The 12,579-nt window shown below is 34.7% G+C and overlaps 1 protein-coding gene across 15 annotated transcripts; it reads left to right on the top strand.

Annotated features, from left to right (window-relative positions):
- The first annotated feature begins 2,932 nt into the window (after positions 1-2,932).
- Positions 2,933-12,017, top strand: LOC127633764 (E3 SUMO-protein ligase ZBED1-like). Of its 15 annotated transcripts, none has more exons than XM_052113051.1 (6): positions 2,933-3,122; positions 3,320-3,409; positions 5,752-5,841; positions 8,171-8,260; positions 9,760-9,855; positions 9,981-12,017. In XM_052113051.1, exons 1-6 carry the CDS (start codon positions 3,038-3,040, stop codon positions 11,348-11,350), a joined length of 1,821 nt encoding a protein of 606 aa, XP_051969011.1. In that variant the 5' UTR covers positions 2,933-3,037; the 3' UTR covers positions 11,351-12,017. The 15 variants fall into 15 exon arrangements, with proteins under 15 accessions (XP_051969011.1, XP_051969010.1, XP_051969008.1 ...); XM_052113050.1 differs by having other exon boundaries at positions 8,168-8,260; XM_052113048.1 differs by having other exon boundaries at positions 5,749-5,841.
- The last annotated feature ends 562 nt before the right edge of the window (positions 12,018-12,579 follow it).

Raw genomic sequence — 12,579 nt, 5'->3', positions numbered from 1 at the left:
CATTGCATTATAATTGATAAAACTACTGTTCAGGGTAACACATAACGTACACCCAACCCATTTCATCTTAATGTATAAAATGTTCTCACAGCAACAATAAAACAGTCATGCCATTTAAAACCATGTATGGGCATATATATATATATATATATATATATATATATATATATATATATATATATATATATATATATATATTTAAACAAGCAATGCGTGTAAACAAAAAAAAGAATATAATTAAAGCATTTAAACTCACGCAAAGGAAATTAACTAATATAACTAATTAAGTAGACTGCTGCAGTTAATGTACAGGACAAGTATAAACACTTGGCACATAAACAATAGTTATCATGTTTAAATTGTATTTCATATCATGTTTTTGTTGAGAAAAACAAGCATATCCAAGTGCTCAGTAAGCTATACTCATTTCTAAACACCAGTTTAAATGATGGAATGCCCCTTACCTCAGCTAGCATAGTCTTTGCCATGCCATGTTTGTTGTTTACAGAAGCGTAGTGGGGATTACGTTGCTATGGGGACACTGCTTTCTGATGAGCTGCACATATGAGAGTAAAGTGTACACCGCTTATCCAGTACATTTAAACAGGAACCCAGCTTTCTCACAGTAAGCCACATTCTCACAATAACACTCTTTTCTGGAGTCCATCTAAACGTACTGAGTGACAGAACCGTTTGCTCAACAAATGTGATCAACTTGTGTCCAAACTCAACAGCGCCACCAAGTGCATTCTGTTTTAACTGCCAGTTTGAGTTTGTGTGTTCAGGATATAACATGCATCTTACTGAATATATGGCCGAAATTCGAATAGTATTTTTACTATTCTAATAATTATTTCAGAACGAATATTCAAATATTCGACTACTCGTGCACATCTCTATTTGAAACATTCGCAAATTAAACTGTTTAACAGTTTTGGTAATGTTTAACTGCCCCATCCTTCAATAACAGTTCCTTAGCAAAGCTTGAATTGTATTGTGACTGGTTCTCAAGCAATGTACGCTGATATGAGCCATACAATGCATGCTGAAATGTTGTGAATACGCAAACATATTACAATACATGGTGACATTTGGTGCTCCAACTGGCAACAGGCCAAAGCAGAGACATTGGTTCTCACTAGGGATGGGTGATACCAAACTTTTTAATTTGATATGATACCAATCATTTTTGTTACAATTTTATCTATACAATACCGATACTGATTATTTCTTAAATGGGTGTGTGATTTTTCAAAATAATAGGTCATTTTTAGAAAAGAATAAGAAAAGAAGGATCATTATACTTACACATACACGTAGACAGTCTGACATGGCAAAAACATAATTTGCAGTGTTGAGGGATTCTGAAGAAATTCTGAAGGCCTGTCGGGTTGGAGCTCAGACTCACGCACTGCTTCTGCTTTCGGCATATGATTTGTAAAACTGTTGTCACACTTTGCTTGTAAGCATCAAGGAGTAAATTCTGACTGGATAAACTTTTAGTTTTTCTTTGTTTGTTTGTAACAGAGAGTTGAAAGCGATTAAAAATACACAAATATGATTAAAAAGGTGATTGAGAATAAAAGGTTTAATTTTTTATTTATTTATTTGGCATGTTAGGCCAGCAGAGAAGGCTTTGCTGGCCCTGAGAAATCGCCAATGCTGAAAATGTTTAGAAGTGATGCAGAAACTCAGGTTTTGTATTTATATAATTTATTGTCAATATTTTCTGAAGGAATCAATACCAAATAAGTAGCTAGTGTGTATCGATCCTGCAGTATCGATGCACCCATCCCAAGTCCTCGTATCATACGTTTTTGTTTGCACAGACATTGGCAGCAGCAGAATGAGATGTGTTCTTAAAAGTTGTGCTTGTACCACATTTAAAAAGTGCCGCACATCGCCAGAAACACATAAAAATGATTAAAGACGTCCATATAGTGCATGTGTATAAAAGACTAACAACTAAAAATACCACAGAAGGGTGCAAAACCGGTCCAGAATGCCTTCAAAACAGCACAACTGCAAGATGAAACAGGATGGGGTCCTAACTTGACATCGTGTATAGGCCTATTAAAAGCAGCGGAAGATGAATGAAATGGTTTCCCCCTTAATCTAATGCAGGTTTGTTTAGACACATGAAGGTGTCATGTGTAAATCCCATTTGGATGAATCTCCCTTGACAGGCCCTATCTATCTCTCTACTCTCTCTCTCTCTCTCTGTAAAAAAAACATTCAAAGAACAATGCAGCATGCTCATACATTTGTTAAACTTTTGTTAAGTCATTGATATAATATGTCGTACAATGTGTTACCTCAGAAATTCGCGGCATTGTATCAGTGAAACAAAACCGGAAACTGACAGAACACGTTGACATGGTATAATATAAATATAAATGACAAAATATCCGATTAAAAACATGCTTATGATTCAGAACGACGCAGGCCTACGACTTTCCGCAAAAGGCGAGTGATTTGCATTACTGGTTATTTTAAAACAAACATATAGATTGTATGACCGCACGATGCTGAATTGTTGTTTGAGGCTATATGCCGCCATCTGCTGGCCATTCAATTAAAGAAAATCTAAATATAGGCCTACAGATCCTTATGGTGGAACAAACATTTATTTACAATAGTTCTTTCACAACCGTTCAATAAATAAATAAATAAAATAATTTAAAAAAAAAACCTCTCAATTTAAAAATAATTATTTTTATTATTATTTATTATTATTTTTACACTGGCAGGGTAGGCTACAACTCTGGAAATGTCTGAGAGCCTTAAAGATCTGATCTAATATTTGTTTCATCACACTTATATACCCTTTTTTAATGCCAAACATAATAGACTGGCAGGTTGCATAACTTTATATACAAACGAACTGGAAAAACATGTTTTGTTTCGTTTTGACAGAAGCGAATGTAAAACTGCTGGTCTTTAGACTCGATTCTGCGTGTGTCCCGGACCAACTTCACGACTAATACTCTTACAGGCATATTTATCTTTGGTAATTATAATTGATTTGGGAGCGTAAATGCGGTTTGCTGTTTTTACTCAAGGAACAGACAGAATGGCTTCTATATCATCAAAAGAAACACACAAGAAAAGAGTTTGGTTTGGTAAGTTTTTCTGGTTTCTCCAAAAGAAAGGAGATAATACATGTTAACATTGTGCCAACTTGAAATAATGGTTAAAACTACCCACTGTCACGAAACGAATTGAGCTTCTCTCTTCCCGTATTTTTCGCTTTCGTATCGTCAGTGTCGCTAAAACACACATTTACAGCTTGTTTGATTGTTTGTTTTCATGCAAGCAGATCTCCACACGGGAAACCGAAGTCGACATGTTTCACCCAGAGACGGACAAATGCAGCTTCCATACAAACGGGTGTATAGACGAAAACGTGGTAAGAAAACATTTTGAATGTTTTATGACGGCCTTACGTTCAGTTACACTACTAAACAATTAAAGATTAAAAAAAAAAAAGAAAAAAAGATTGATAGATGATGCTACCCGGGTCATTGACAAATACGGTTGTCCGAGGTGATAAAAATATATTTAGAGCATTGTTTTTTACCAAAATATAATTTAATGACTGTAAAAGTGTCATGTGGCGTAACCATAAACTAAAAGGTATAAAATAATTTATTTTCAATCAAACAATCAAATAGTTAATTTTGAATATTCCTATATTTTATACTTTTACTTGATATTATACAAGCATATTCATGCATCCACAACCTTTGAATTAGAATATAATCATATATAGCTTATATGGCATTATCATTGTATTAAGAATCCATGTATTCCTTGTATGCATCCTTGTATTCCTGTGTTGTATGTTACCAGACACAGGCCTTATACTGTATGTTCAATGTATGTTTGTTAGAAGATTACTTCATGTTCATTCTCTATCCTTGTAAATGGTTTGTGCTTTCTGTGCACAACATTCCTGTGATAAACTGGAGCGCTGTTTTGGACAAAGTATATGAACTTGTTGCCCTTTTGACCTGATGAGGTTTCAGAGCTGAATTCAGAGAGCTTGGTGCTAACTTAGATATAACTATAGATGTTATTGTTTCGAGCAATGTGCAGACGGAAGTCTTGCTCATACGCACATACAGGATAAGACACGCATCATGATCCTGGTTCTCAAGGCCACTTAACTACAGACTTCGCACTTCAATGGGTCATAGCAATATGTCCTGATTCCTTTGAGTTTACTCCAAACCATGCAGAACGCGCTGTACCAAATAAGGAATCTTCTTGGCACAGTCTCAAGAAGGTATAAAGACCTTAAACTTAACTTTTGGTCATCAGAGAGGGATTAACAACTCAACTCCCTCGCTCTTCGCATCTGATCTCCAACTTTGAGGCCTCATCTTTAACGTTGACTTCTTTCATTTAATTACTTAGTTCATTTTTCACTAGACATGACATAGAATTGTTAGATTAATTCCAGGACTTAGTCCTTGGATATATCCTTAAGATATATCTACTTAACTTTAAAGAACCAAACTTTTCTTTTTTCCTTTATAATTTCATTTATTCTCATTAATTTATATTTTATTAATTTTCCTGATTTCTGTACAAATAAAATGTGTTATTCCTTCTACAAATCATCTGGATTTATTGAAGTAATTTTCCATCTGCTGGATCCCACTACATCAAACAAAAATATGCTTAATTTAATATTTTATAAAATACAATATATATATATATATATATATATATATAATATCACTTAGCACCTGTTACCTTTCTCAGCGCTGTTGATGATGCACCCAATCACAGTCGTTTGTAAGATTTAGTTGATTATTATAATTTTTTTAAGTTTACATGGGTGGATTTCCATTGGTATTTTATGTACAATCCTTGAAATTAGTAGATTTAAACAAGCTTACTTTTCTTGTACAAATCGTTTCCTGTAAAAAGTCCAAACGTCCTGAGTCTTGCATGCATCCCAATGGAGAATTCTTTTTCGTGGTTATTTTAAGACAAACATCTAGATTTTTGACTGCACGACTACTTTGTTGTTTGAGGCTATATGACGCCATCTGCTGGACATTAAATGAAAGAAAATCTAAATGTAAACCTACAGATCCTTATTGTGGAACAAACATTTATTTACAATAGTTCTTTCACAACCGTAAAAAAAATTAAATAAAAAAATACTCTCTATTTAAATATAATTATTTATTATCAACTCTGGAAATGACTGTGAACCTATTTTTTATCTTATCACACTTATATACCCTTTTTTTTATGCCAAACATAATACTGGCAGGTTGCATAACTTTATATACAAACGAACTGGAAAAACATGTTTTGTTTCGTTTTGACAGAAGTGAATGTAAAACTGCTGGTCTTTAGACTCGATTCTGCGTGTGTCCCGGACCAACTTCACGACTAATACTCTTACAGGCATATTTATCTTTGGTAATTATAATTGATTTGGGAGCGTAAATGCGGTTTGCTGTTTTTACTCAAGGAACAGACAGAATGGCTTCTATATCATCAAAAGAAACACACAAGAAAAGAGTTTGGTTTGGTAAGTTTTTCTGGTTTCTCCAAAAGAAAGGAGATAATACATGTTAACATTGTGCCAACTTGAAATAATGGTTAAAACTTCCCACTGCCACGAAACGAATTGAGCTTCTCTCTTCCCGTATTTTTCGCTTTCGTATCGTCAGTGTCGCTAAAACACACATTTACAGCTTGTTTGATTGTTTGTTTTCATGCAAGCAGATCTCCACACGGGAAACCGAAGTCGACATGTTTCACCCAGAGACGGACAAATGCAGCTTCCATACAAACGGGTGTATAGACGAAAACGTGGTAAGAAAACATTTTGAATGTTTTATGACGGCCTTACGTTCAGTTACACTACTAAACAATTAAAGATAAAAAAAAAAAAAGATTGATAGATGATGCTACCCGGGTCATTGACAAATACGGTTGTCCGGGGTGATAAAAATATATTTAGAGCATTGTTTTTTACCAAAATATAATTTAATGACTGTAAAAGTGTCATGTGGTGTAACCATAAAGTAAAAGGTATAAAATAATTTATTTTCAATCAAACAATCAAATAGTTAATTTTGAATATTCCTATATTTTATACTTTTACTTGATATTATACAAGCATATTCATGCATCCACAACCTTTGAATTAGAATATAATCATATATAGCTTATATGGCATTATCATTGTATTAAGAATCCATGTATTCCTTGTATGCATCCTTGTATTCCTGTGTTGTATGTTACCAGACACAGGCCTTATACTGTATGTTCAATGTATGTGTGTTAGAAGATTACTTCATGTTCATTCTCTATCCTTGTAAATGGTTTGTGCTTTCTGTGCACAACATTCCTGTGATAAACTGGAGCGCTGTTTTGGACAAAGTGTATGAACTTGTTGCCCTTTTGACCTGATGAGGTTTCAGAGCTGAATTCAGAGAGCTTGGTGCTAACTTAGATATAACTATAGATGTTATTGTTTCGAGCAATGTGCAGACGGAAGTCTTGCTCATACGCACATACAGGATAAGACACGCATCATGATCCTGGTTCTCAAGGCCACTTAACTACAGACTTCGCACTTCAATGGGTCATAGCAATATGTCCTGATTCCTTTGAGTTTACTCCAAACCATGCAGAATGCGCTGTACCAAATAAGGAATCTTCTTGGCACAGTCTCAAGAAGGTATAAAGACCTTAAACTTAACTTTTGGTCATCAGAGAGGGATTAACAACTCAACTCCCTCGCTCTTCGCATCTGATCTCCAACTTTGAGGCCTCATCTTTAACTTTGACTTCTTTCATTTAATTACTTAGTTCATTTTTCACTAGACATGACATAGAATTGTTAGATTAATTCCAGGACTTAGTCCTTGGATATATCCTTAAGATATATCTACTTAACATTAAAGAACCAAACTTTTCTTTTTTCCTTTATAATTTCATTTATTCTCATTAATTAATATTTTATTAATTTTCCTAATTTCTGTACAAATAAAATGTGTTATTCCTTCTACAAATCATCTGGATTTATTGAAGTAATTTTCCATCTGCTGGATCCCACTACATCAAACAAAAATATGCTTAATTTAATATTTTATATATATATATATCACTTAGCATCTGTTACCTTTCTCAGCGCTGTTGATGATGCACCCAATCACAGTCGTTTGTAAGATTTAGTTGATTATTATAATTTTTTTAAGTTTACATGGGTGGATTTCCATTGGTATTTTAGGTACAATCCTTGAAATTAGTAGATTTAAACAAGCTTACTTTTCTTGTACAAATCGTTTCCTGTAAAAAGTCCAAACGTCCTGAGTCTTGCATGCATCCCAATGGAGAATTCTTTTTCGTGGTTATTTTAAGACAAACATCTAGATTTTTGACTGCACGACTACTTTGTTGTTTGAGGCTATATGACGCCATCTGCTGGACATTAAATGAAAGAAAATCTAAATGTAAACCTACAGATCCTTATTGTGGAACAAACATTTATTTACAATAGTTCTTTCACAACCGTAAAAAAAATTAAATAAAAAAATACTCTCTATTTAAATATAATTGTTTATTATCATTTTTACGGGCACCCTGGCAGGGTAGGCTACAACTCTGGAAATGACTGTGAACCTATTTGATATCTTATCACACTTATATACCCTTTTTTTTGCCAAACATAATAGACTGGCAGGTTGCATCTTTATATACAAACGAACTGGAAAAACATGTTTTGTTTCGTTTTGACAGTAGTGAATGTAAAACTGCTGGTCTTTAGACTCGATTCTGTGTGTGTCCAATTCACGACTAATACTCTTACAGGCATATTTATCTTTGTTAATTATAACTGATTTGGGAGCGTAAATGCGGTTTGCTGTTTTTACTCAAGGAACAGACAGAATGGCTTCTATATCATCAAAAGAAACACACAAGAAAAGAGTTTGGTTTGGTAAGTTTTTCTGGTTTCTCCAAAAGAAAGGAGATAATACATGTTAACATTGTGCCAACTTGAAATAATGGTTAAAACTACCCACTGTCACGAAACGAATTGAGCTTCTCTCTTCCCGTATTTTTTCGCTTTCGTGTCGTCAGTGTCCTTAAAACACACATTTACAGCTTGTTTGATTGTTTGTTTTCATGCAAGCAGATCTCCACACGGGAAACCGAAGTCGACATGTTTCACCCAGAGACGGACAAATGCAGCTTCCATACAAACGGGTGTATAGACGAAAACGTGGTAAGAAAACATTTTCATTTTTGTATGACGGCCTTACGTTCAGTTACACTACTAAACAATTAAACATAATTAAACGATTTTTAAAAAATGTGATTGATTCTACCCGGGTCATTGACAAATACGGTTGTACGAGGTGATACAAAAATAAATATTTAGAGCATTGTTTTTTTTTGGTACCAAAAAATGTAATTTGATGACTTTAAAAGTGTCATGTGGTGTAATCATAACGTAAAAGATATACAATTATTGCTTTGCACTTTCAATAAAGTGTAAACAATTAATTAATTTGTAATAAAAAAAACATGTATGATTTTATTTGATCAAGAATGTCAATATGTTTTATCAGAGTTAATTGACCTTAACAAAATCGTACTTTTCATTAAAATGTAAAAATGTCGTATTTATTTATTTAGTTTGTTCATTTGTTTAAACTTCAGATACAGTCATTGGGTCTAAAGGCTCCCTCAGTTTTTTTTTTTTTTTTTTTTTTTTTTTTTTTACTACAAAATGGCAACGTGTTTTTTTTTTTTTTTTACACCATATGACTGATTTTGGTGGAAAAAGATTTCATTTAAAAAAATAGTTAATAGTAAATGATTATTCTGTTATTCTATTTCTCAGCTTTTAATGAGACTAAAATTATCCCACTTTAAATTCAGTCATTAAAAAAACATGTTTATCATATAACATTTTCATTCAAGTAATTGTTTTGTGTGTGTTGCATTTGTTTTTTTTTTTTTAAACAAATTTTTATGATTTACACATTTCAATTTCATTACAAAATTCAATTACATTTACTTGTTTTCAACTAAATGAATTTAATAAAACAAAATATTTGTATTTTTATTATTAATATTTTATTTAAGATTACTTAATTCATTTGGATAGAATGTTATGAAATTGAAATGCGTAAATCTTAAAATAATTTTTTTTAGTGTAGATCCGGACAAAAAATGTATATAAAATAAATAAAACATGAGTTTTTTTAACATTGACCTACCTATTGCTCAGCAGTTAAGCATAAAAGTATTTTGTGTTCACACACTTGGAAGTGACAATGATGCACCAACTCTCAAAAGGATCCACAAATGCTCAACACCACTACATCCAGCAGCCTTGCATACCTTTATATCACTAACAAGGAGAGATGTCCTAGTTACTACATTACATGGCAATAAGACTCATGTTGCTTATTTAGATGGCTTGGATGGTAGCCGAATGCTTTAAGAACCAGGATCAGTTCAGTATTGACTTGAATTTAATCTTTATTGTCCAATCTCGTGGAAATTGGTACCCCACATAATGGTGGAATAACACAAGACAATATGAAAACATGCAAACATTCACACTCAGTACTCTGCCTTATACCACCACATTAAAAATAAATGTAATGATTTAATATACCAAATAAATTAAAGAGCAAAAAATTCCCAAAATAAATAACTACCATAAAAAGGACAGATAATAACTTAATGTGATTGTGTGTTAATCATGCACAGGTATAAAGGAGTCAAATTGGGTCCAAGCCCAGCGGTCAACAGATCATGAATCCCATTCTCACAACCTGCAAGATTTAGCAACACACAGATGCAGAGGTGAGGTGTACTTAAGTGTACATTTTTATGAGTCTGTTATGAGAAGTATGACTTCTTCACTTGTGCACTGAATAAGTTTGTCAGCGCTAAAATCTATCTTGTTGATTATATTTGTTATTAATTAGATGATGACTCAAATTTCAAGACACTTCTGTTGAACATGATTGTGAAGGACCTACAACCATTAAGGACCATGGAAGAAGCTTGGTTCCAACATCTCACAAGGAGTCTTCAGCCATCTTTGCATATTCCGTTAAATGCCTCCTGGGTTCAAGCTGAGCTTCAGAGACTTTATTGGCATAAGAGAATGGAAGTGCAGACTGCTGTCAATAATTCAAGTAACCTTGTTCTCTCAACTGAGCTGTGGAACTCAAATGAGTCACTGTTCTATCTGACAGTGTCTTGTCACCTAATCAACGAAAAATGGGAGCTGAAATCCTATGTGCTAGATACAGCTCACCTACTTGCAGAGCATACAGCAGACAGTGCCGTACAGCAACTTTTGAGAATTGCAAATGAGTGGAACATCACAGAGAAGACTCAGGTGGTGGTCACAAACGTTGACGGCATGAAGAAGGTCCATACAAATGGTTGTAGATGGATATATATACCCTGTTTTGCCCACACTCTAGATAAAGTGTTTGGAGAAGCCATAGGTGACCCTGACTTGAAACATCTGCTGAGGAAATGTCAGCATATAGTTGCGTTTTTTCACCAAAACAACCAAGCCTCACAAAGTCTCCAGGAGTATTGTTCTCATCTCAAGCTTCAACAAAATGAACTAACTCAGTGCACTGGTCTAAAGTGGCTTCCTACACATCATATGCTCAAAGATGTCTTATGGCAGTGGCCTGCCATTTTTAAGGTTTTTGTCGACAGACGAGTGGAAGATCTTTGCCTGAATGAAAATGAAAGAAAAATAGTTAGTGACATTGTAGCAGTGCTGAATATTCTGAAGGATGTTTCAGAGGAAATAGGAAGACAAGGATACAGCCCAATTTCAAACATCATACCGCTGGTCCAAAAACTGCAGAAGAAACTGAGACACCTGGAGATGAAAGGGAACAGAATAGCGCTGAAACTGTATGAAAGATGTGACTATCATATTGGCAACATCATTCAAAACCATTGGTTCAGATTTAGCACAGCACTGGACCCAAAATCCAAAACCAGTGTGCTGTGGGACTCTGGTGAAGAAAATGTGAAAATGGAAATCATGAGAGAAACACAACCTGAGCACAGCAAATATGAGACTGAAGAGTTGGTCCAAAAATACTGGAAAATAAAAGACACTTCAATGAAACCACTTGAATTCTGGAGGAACAAAGATGAATTTGAAAAACTGGCAACATTTGCCCGCAAGTACCTGACAGTGGTTTCCACTGCAATTCCAATGGAGCGTGTATACCAACTGAAAGAATCACAGATTGTCAACAGGAGAAACTGCTTGGAGCCAGAAAATGTCAATATGATCGTGTTTTTGAACGGCAATTAATAAATAAATAAAAAATCAAATGTTTGCATATATTACAATCTAAAAAAATTAAGTTTGTAATCATTTTCATAATTTAAAATATGCTACAATAAAAAAACATTTCTAAGTCTGAGGCCATGGTTCTTTGCTGGAAAATGGTGGATTGCTTTCTTCAGGTAGGGAGCACCAAGTGGAGGACTTCATGAGTGAGGGAAAGTTGGAGTGTGAGATTGACATGCGGATTGGTGCCGTTTCTGCAGTAATGTGGTCGCTGTACTGGACCATGATGGTGAAGAAGGAGCTAAGCCTGAAAGCAAAGCTCTCAATTTAACAGATGGTGTACGTTCCAACCCTAACCTATGGTCTTGAGCTTTGGGTAGTGACCAAAAGAATAAGATCATGAATACAAGCGGCCGAAATGAGCTTTCTTCGTTGAGTGTCAGGGCTCACCCTAAGGGATAGGGTGCGAAGCTCTGACATCCGAGAGGGGCTCGGAGTAGAACCGCTGCTCCTACGCATTGAAAGGTGTTAGATGTGGTGGTTCAGGCATCTGAGAAGGATGCCTCCTGGATGCCTTCCTGCAGATGTTTTTCGGGCATGTCCAGCCTGGAGGAGGCCCAGGGGAAGACCCAGAACACGCTGGAGGGCTTATATCTCTCGGCTAGCCTGGGAATACCTCAGGATCCCCCAGGATGACCTGGAGGATGTAGCAAAGGAAAATAATCAATGGTCCATAAAGTTTATCTTGTCACTTCAAAATAAAAACAATATATTTTACTCCAAAAATCTAAATAAATGAGTGTGTCCACAGATACCCCATTAACAAAAAGATATAAAAACTTTTAATATCCAACATAATGGAATGTCATAGATCACTATTTTCCAATGACAAAAAAAAGGGGAGCACAGACATTCATATTACCCTATAGGTACACAATGCAATCATTATATGTATTAGCATGATTTGTGTCCATCAGGAGTGTAATTTTAAGGCAGAAACATGTTAATATAGAAGATGTATAATTTTTTTGTAAATACGTTTGTGGTAGATCACATTCTTAATGTGGAAAGGAGGAAGTGGGAGTCGGGTTAACATCCACACGTAAGACATTTATTGTTCCACTTTTCAGTGTCACACAATAAGGGTTTGGTTTTCAGCACAGTCCCTGACACACACAAACATGTCGACACATTAACTGGTGCCCTGGCTCCTCTTTATCTCTCTTTATAGTCATGTTCTTTTGAACAAC

This window comes from Xyrauchen texanus, chromosome 40, assembly GCF_025860055.1.
Source record: "Xyrauchen texanus isolate HMW12.3.18 chromosome 40, RBS_HiC_50CHRs, whole genome shotgun sequence".
Lineage (NCBI taxonomy): Eukaryota > Metazoa > Chordata > Actinopteri > Cypriniformes > Catostomidae > Xyrauchen > Xyrauchen texanus.
Note: the sequence above shows the minus strand (reverse complement) of the source record. Positions and strands in the feature narration are given on the sequence as shown.

What these genes read in the sequence shown, in the direction of transcription:
- LOC127633764 (XM_052113047.1), top strand. Translation starts at nt 3,038, where the DNA reads ATGCGGTTTGCTGTTTTTACTCAAGGAACAGACAGAATGGCTTCTATA. An exon ending in GGTGTATAGACGAAAACGTG is followed by an intron (nt 8,261 to 9,759) that starts GTAAGAAAACAT and finishes AATCATGCACAG; the next exon opens with GTATAAAGGAGTCAAATTGG. An exon ending in AGCAACACACAGATGCAGAG is followed by an intron (nt 9,856 to 9,980) that starts GTGAGGTGTACT and finishes GTTATTAATTAG; the next exon opens with ATGATGACTCAAATTTCAAG.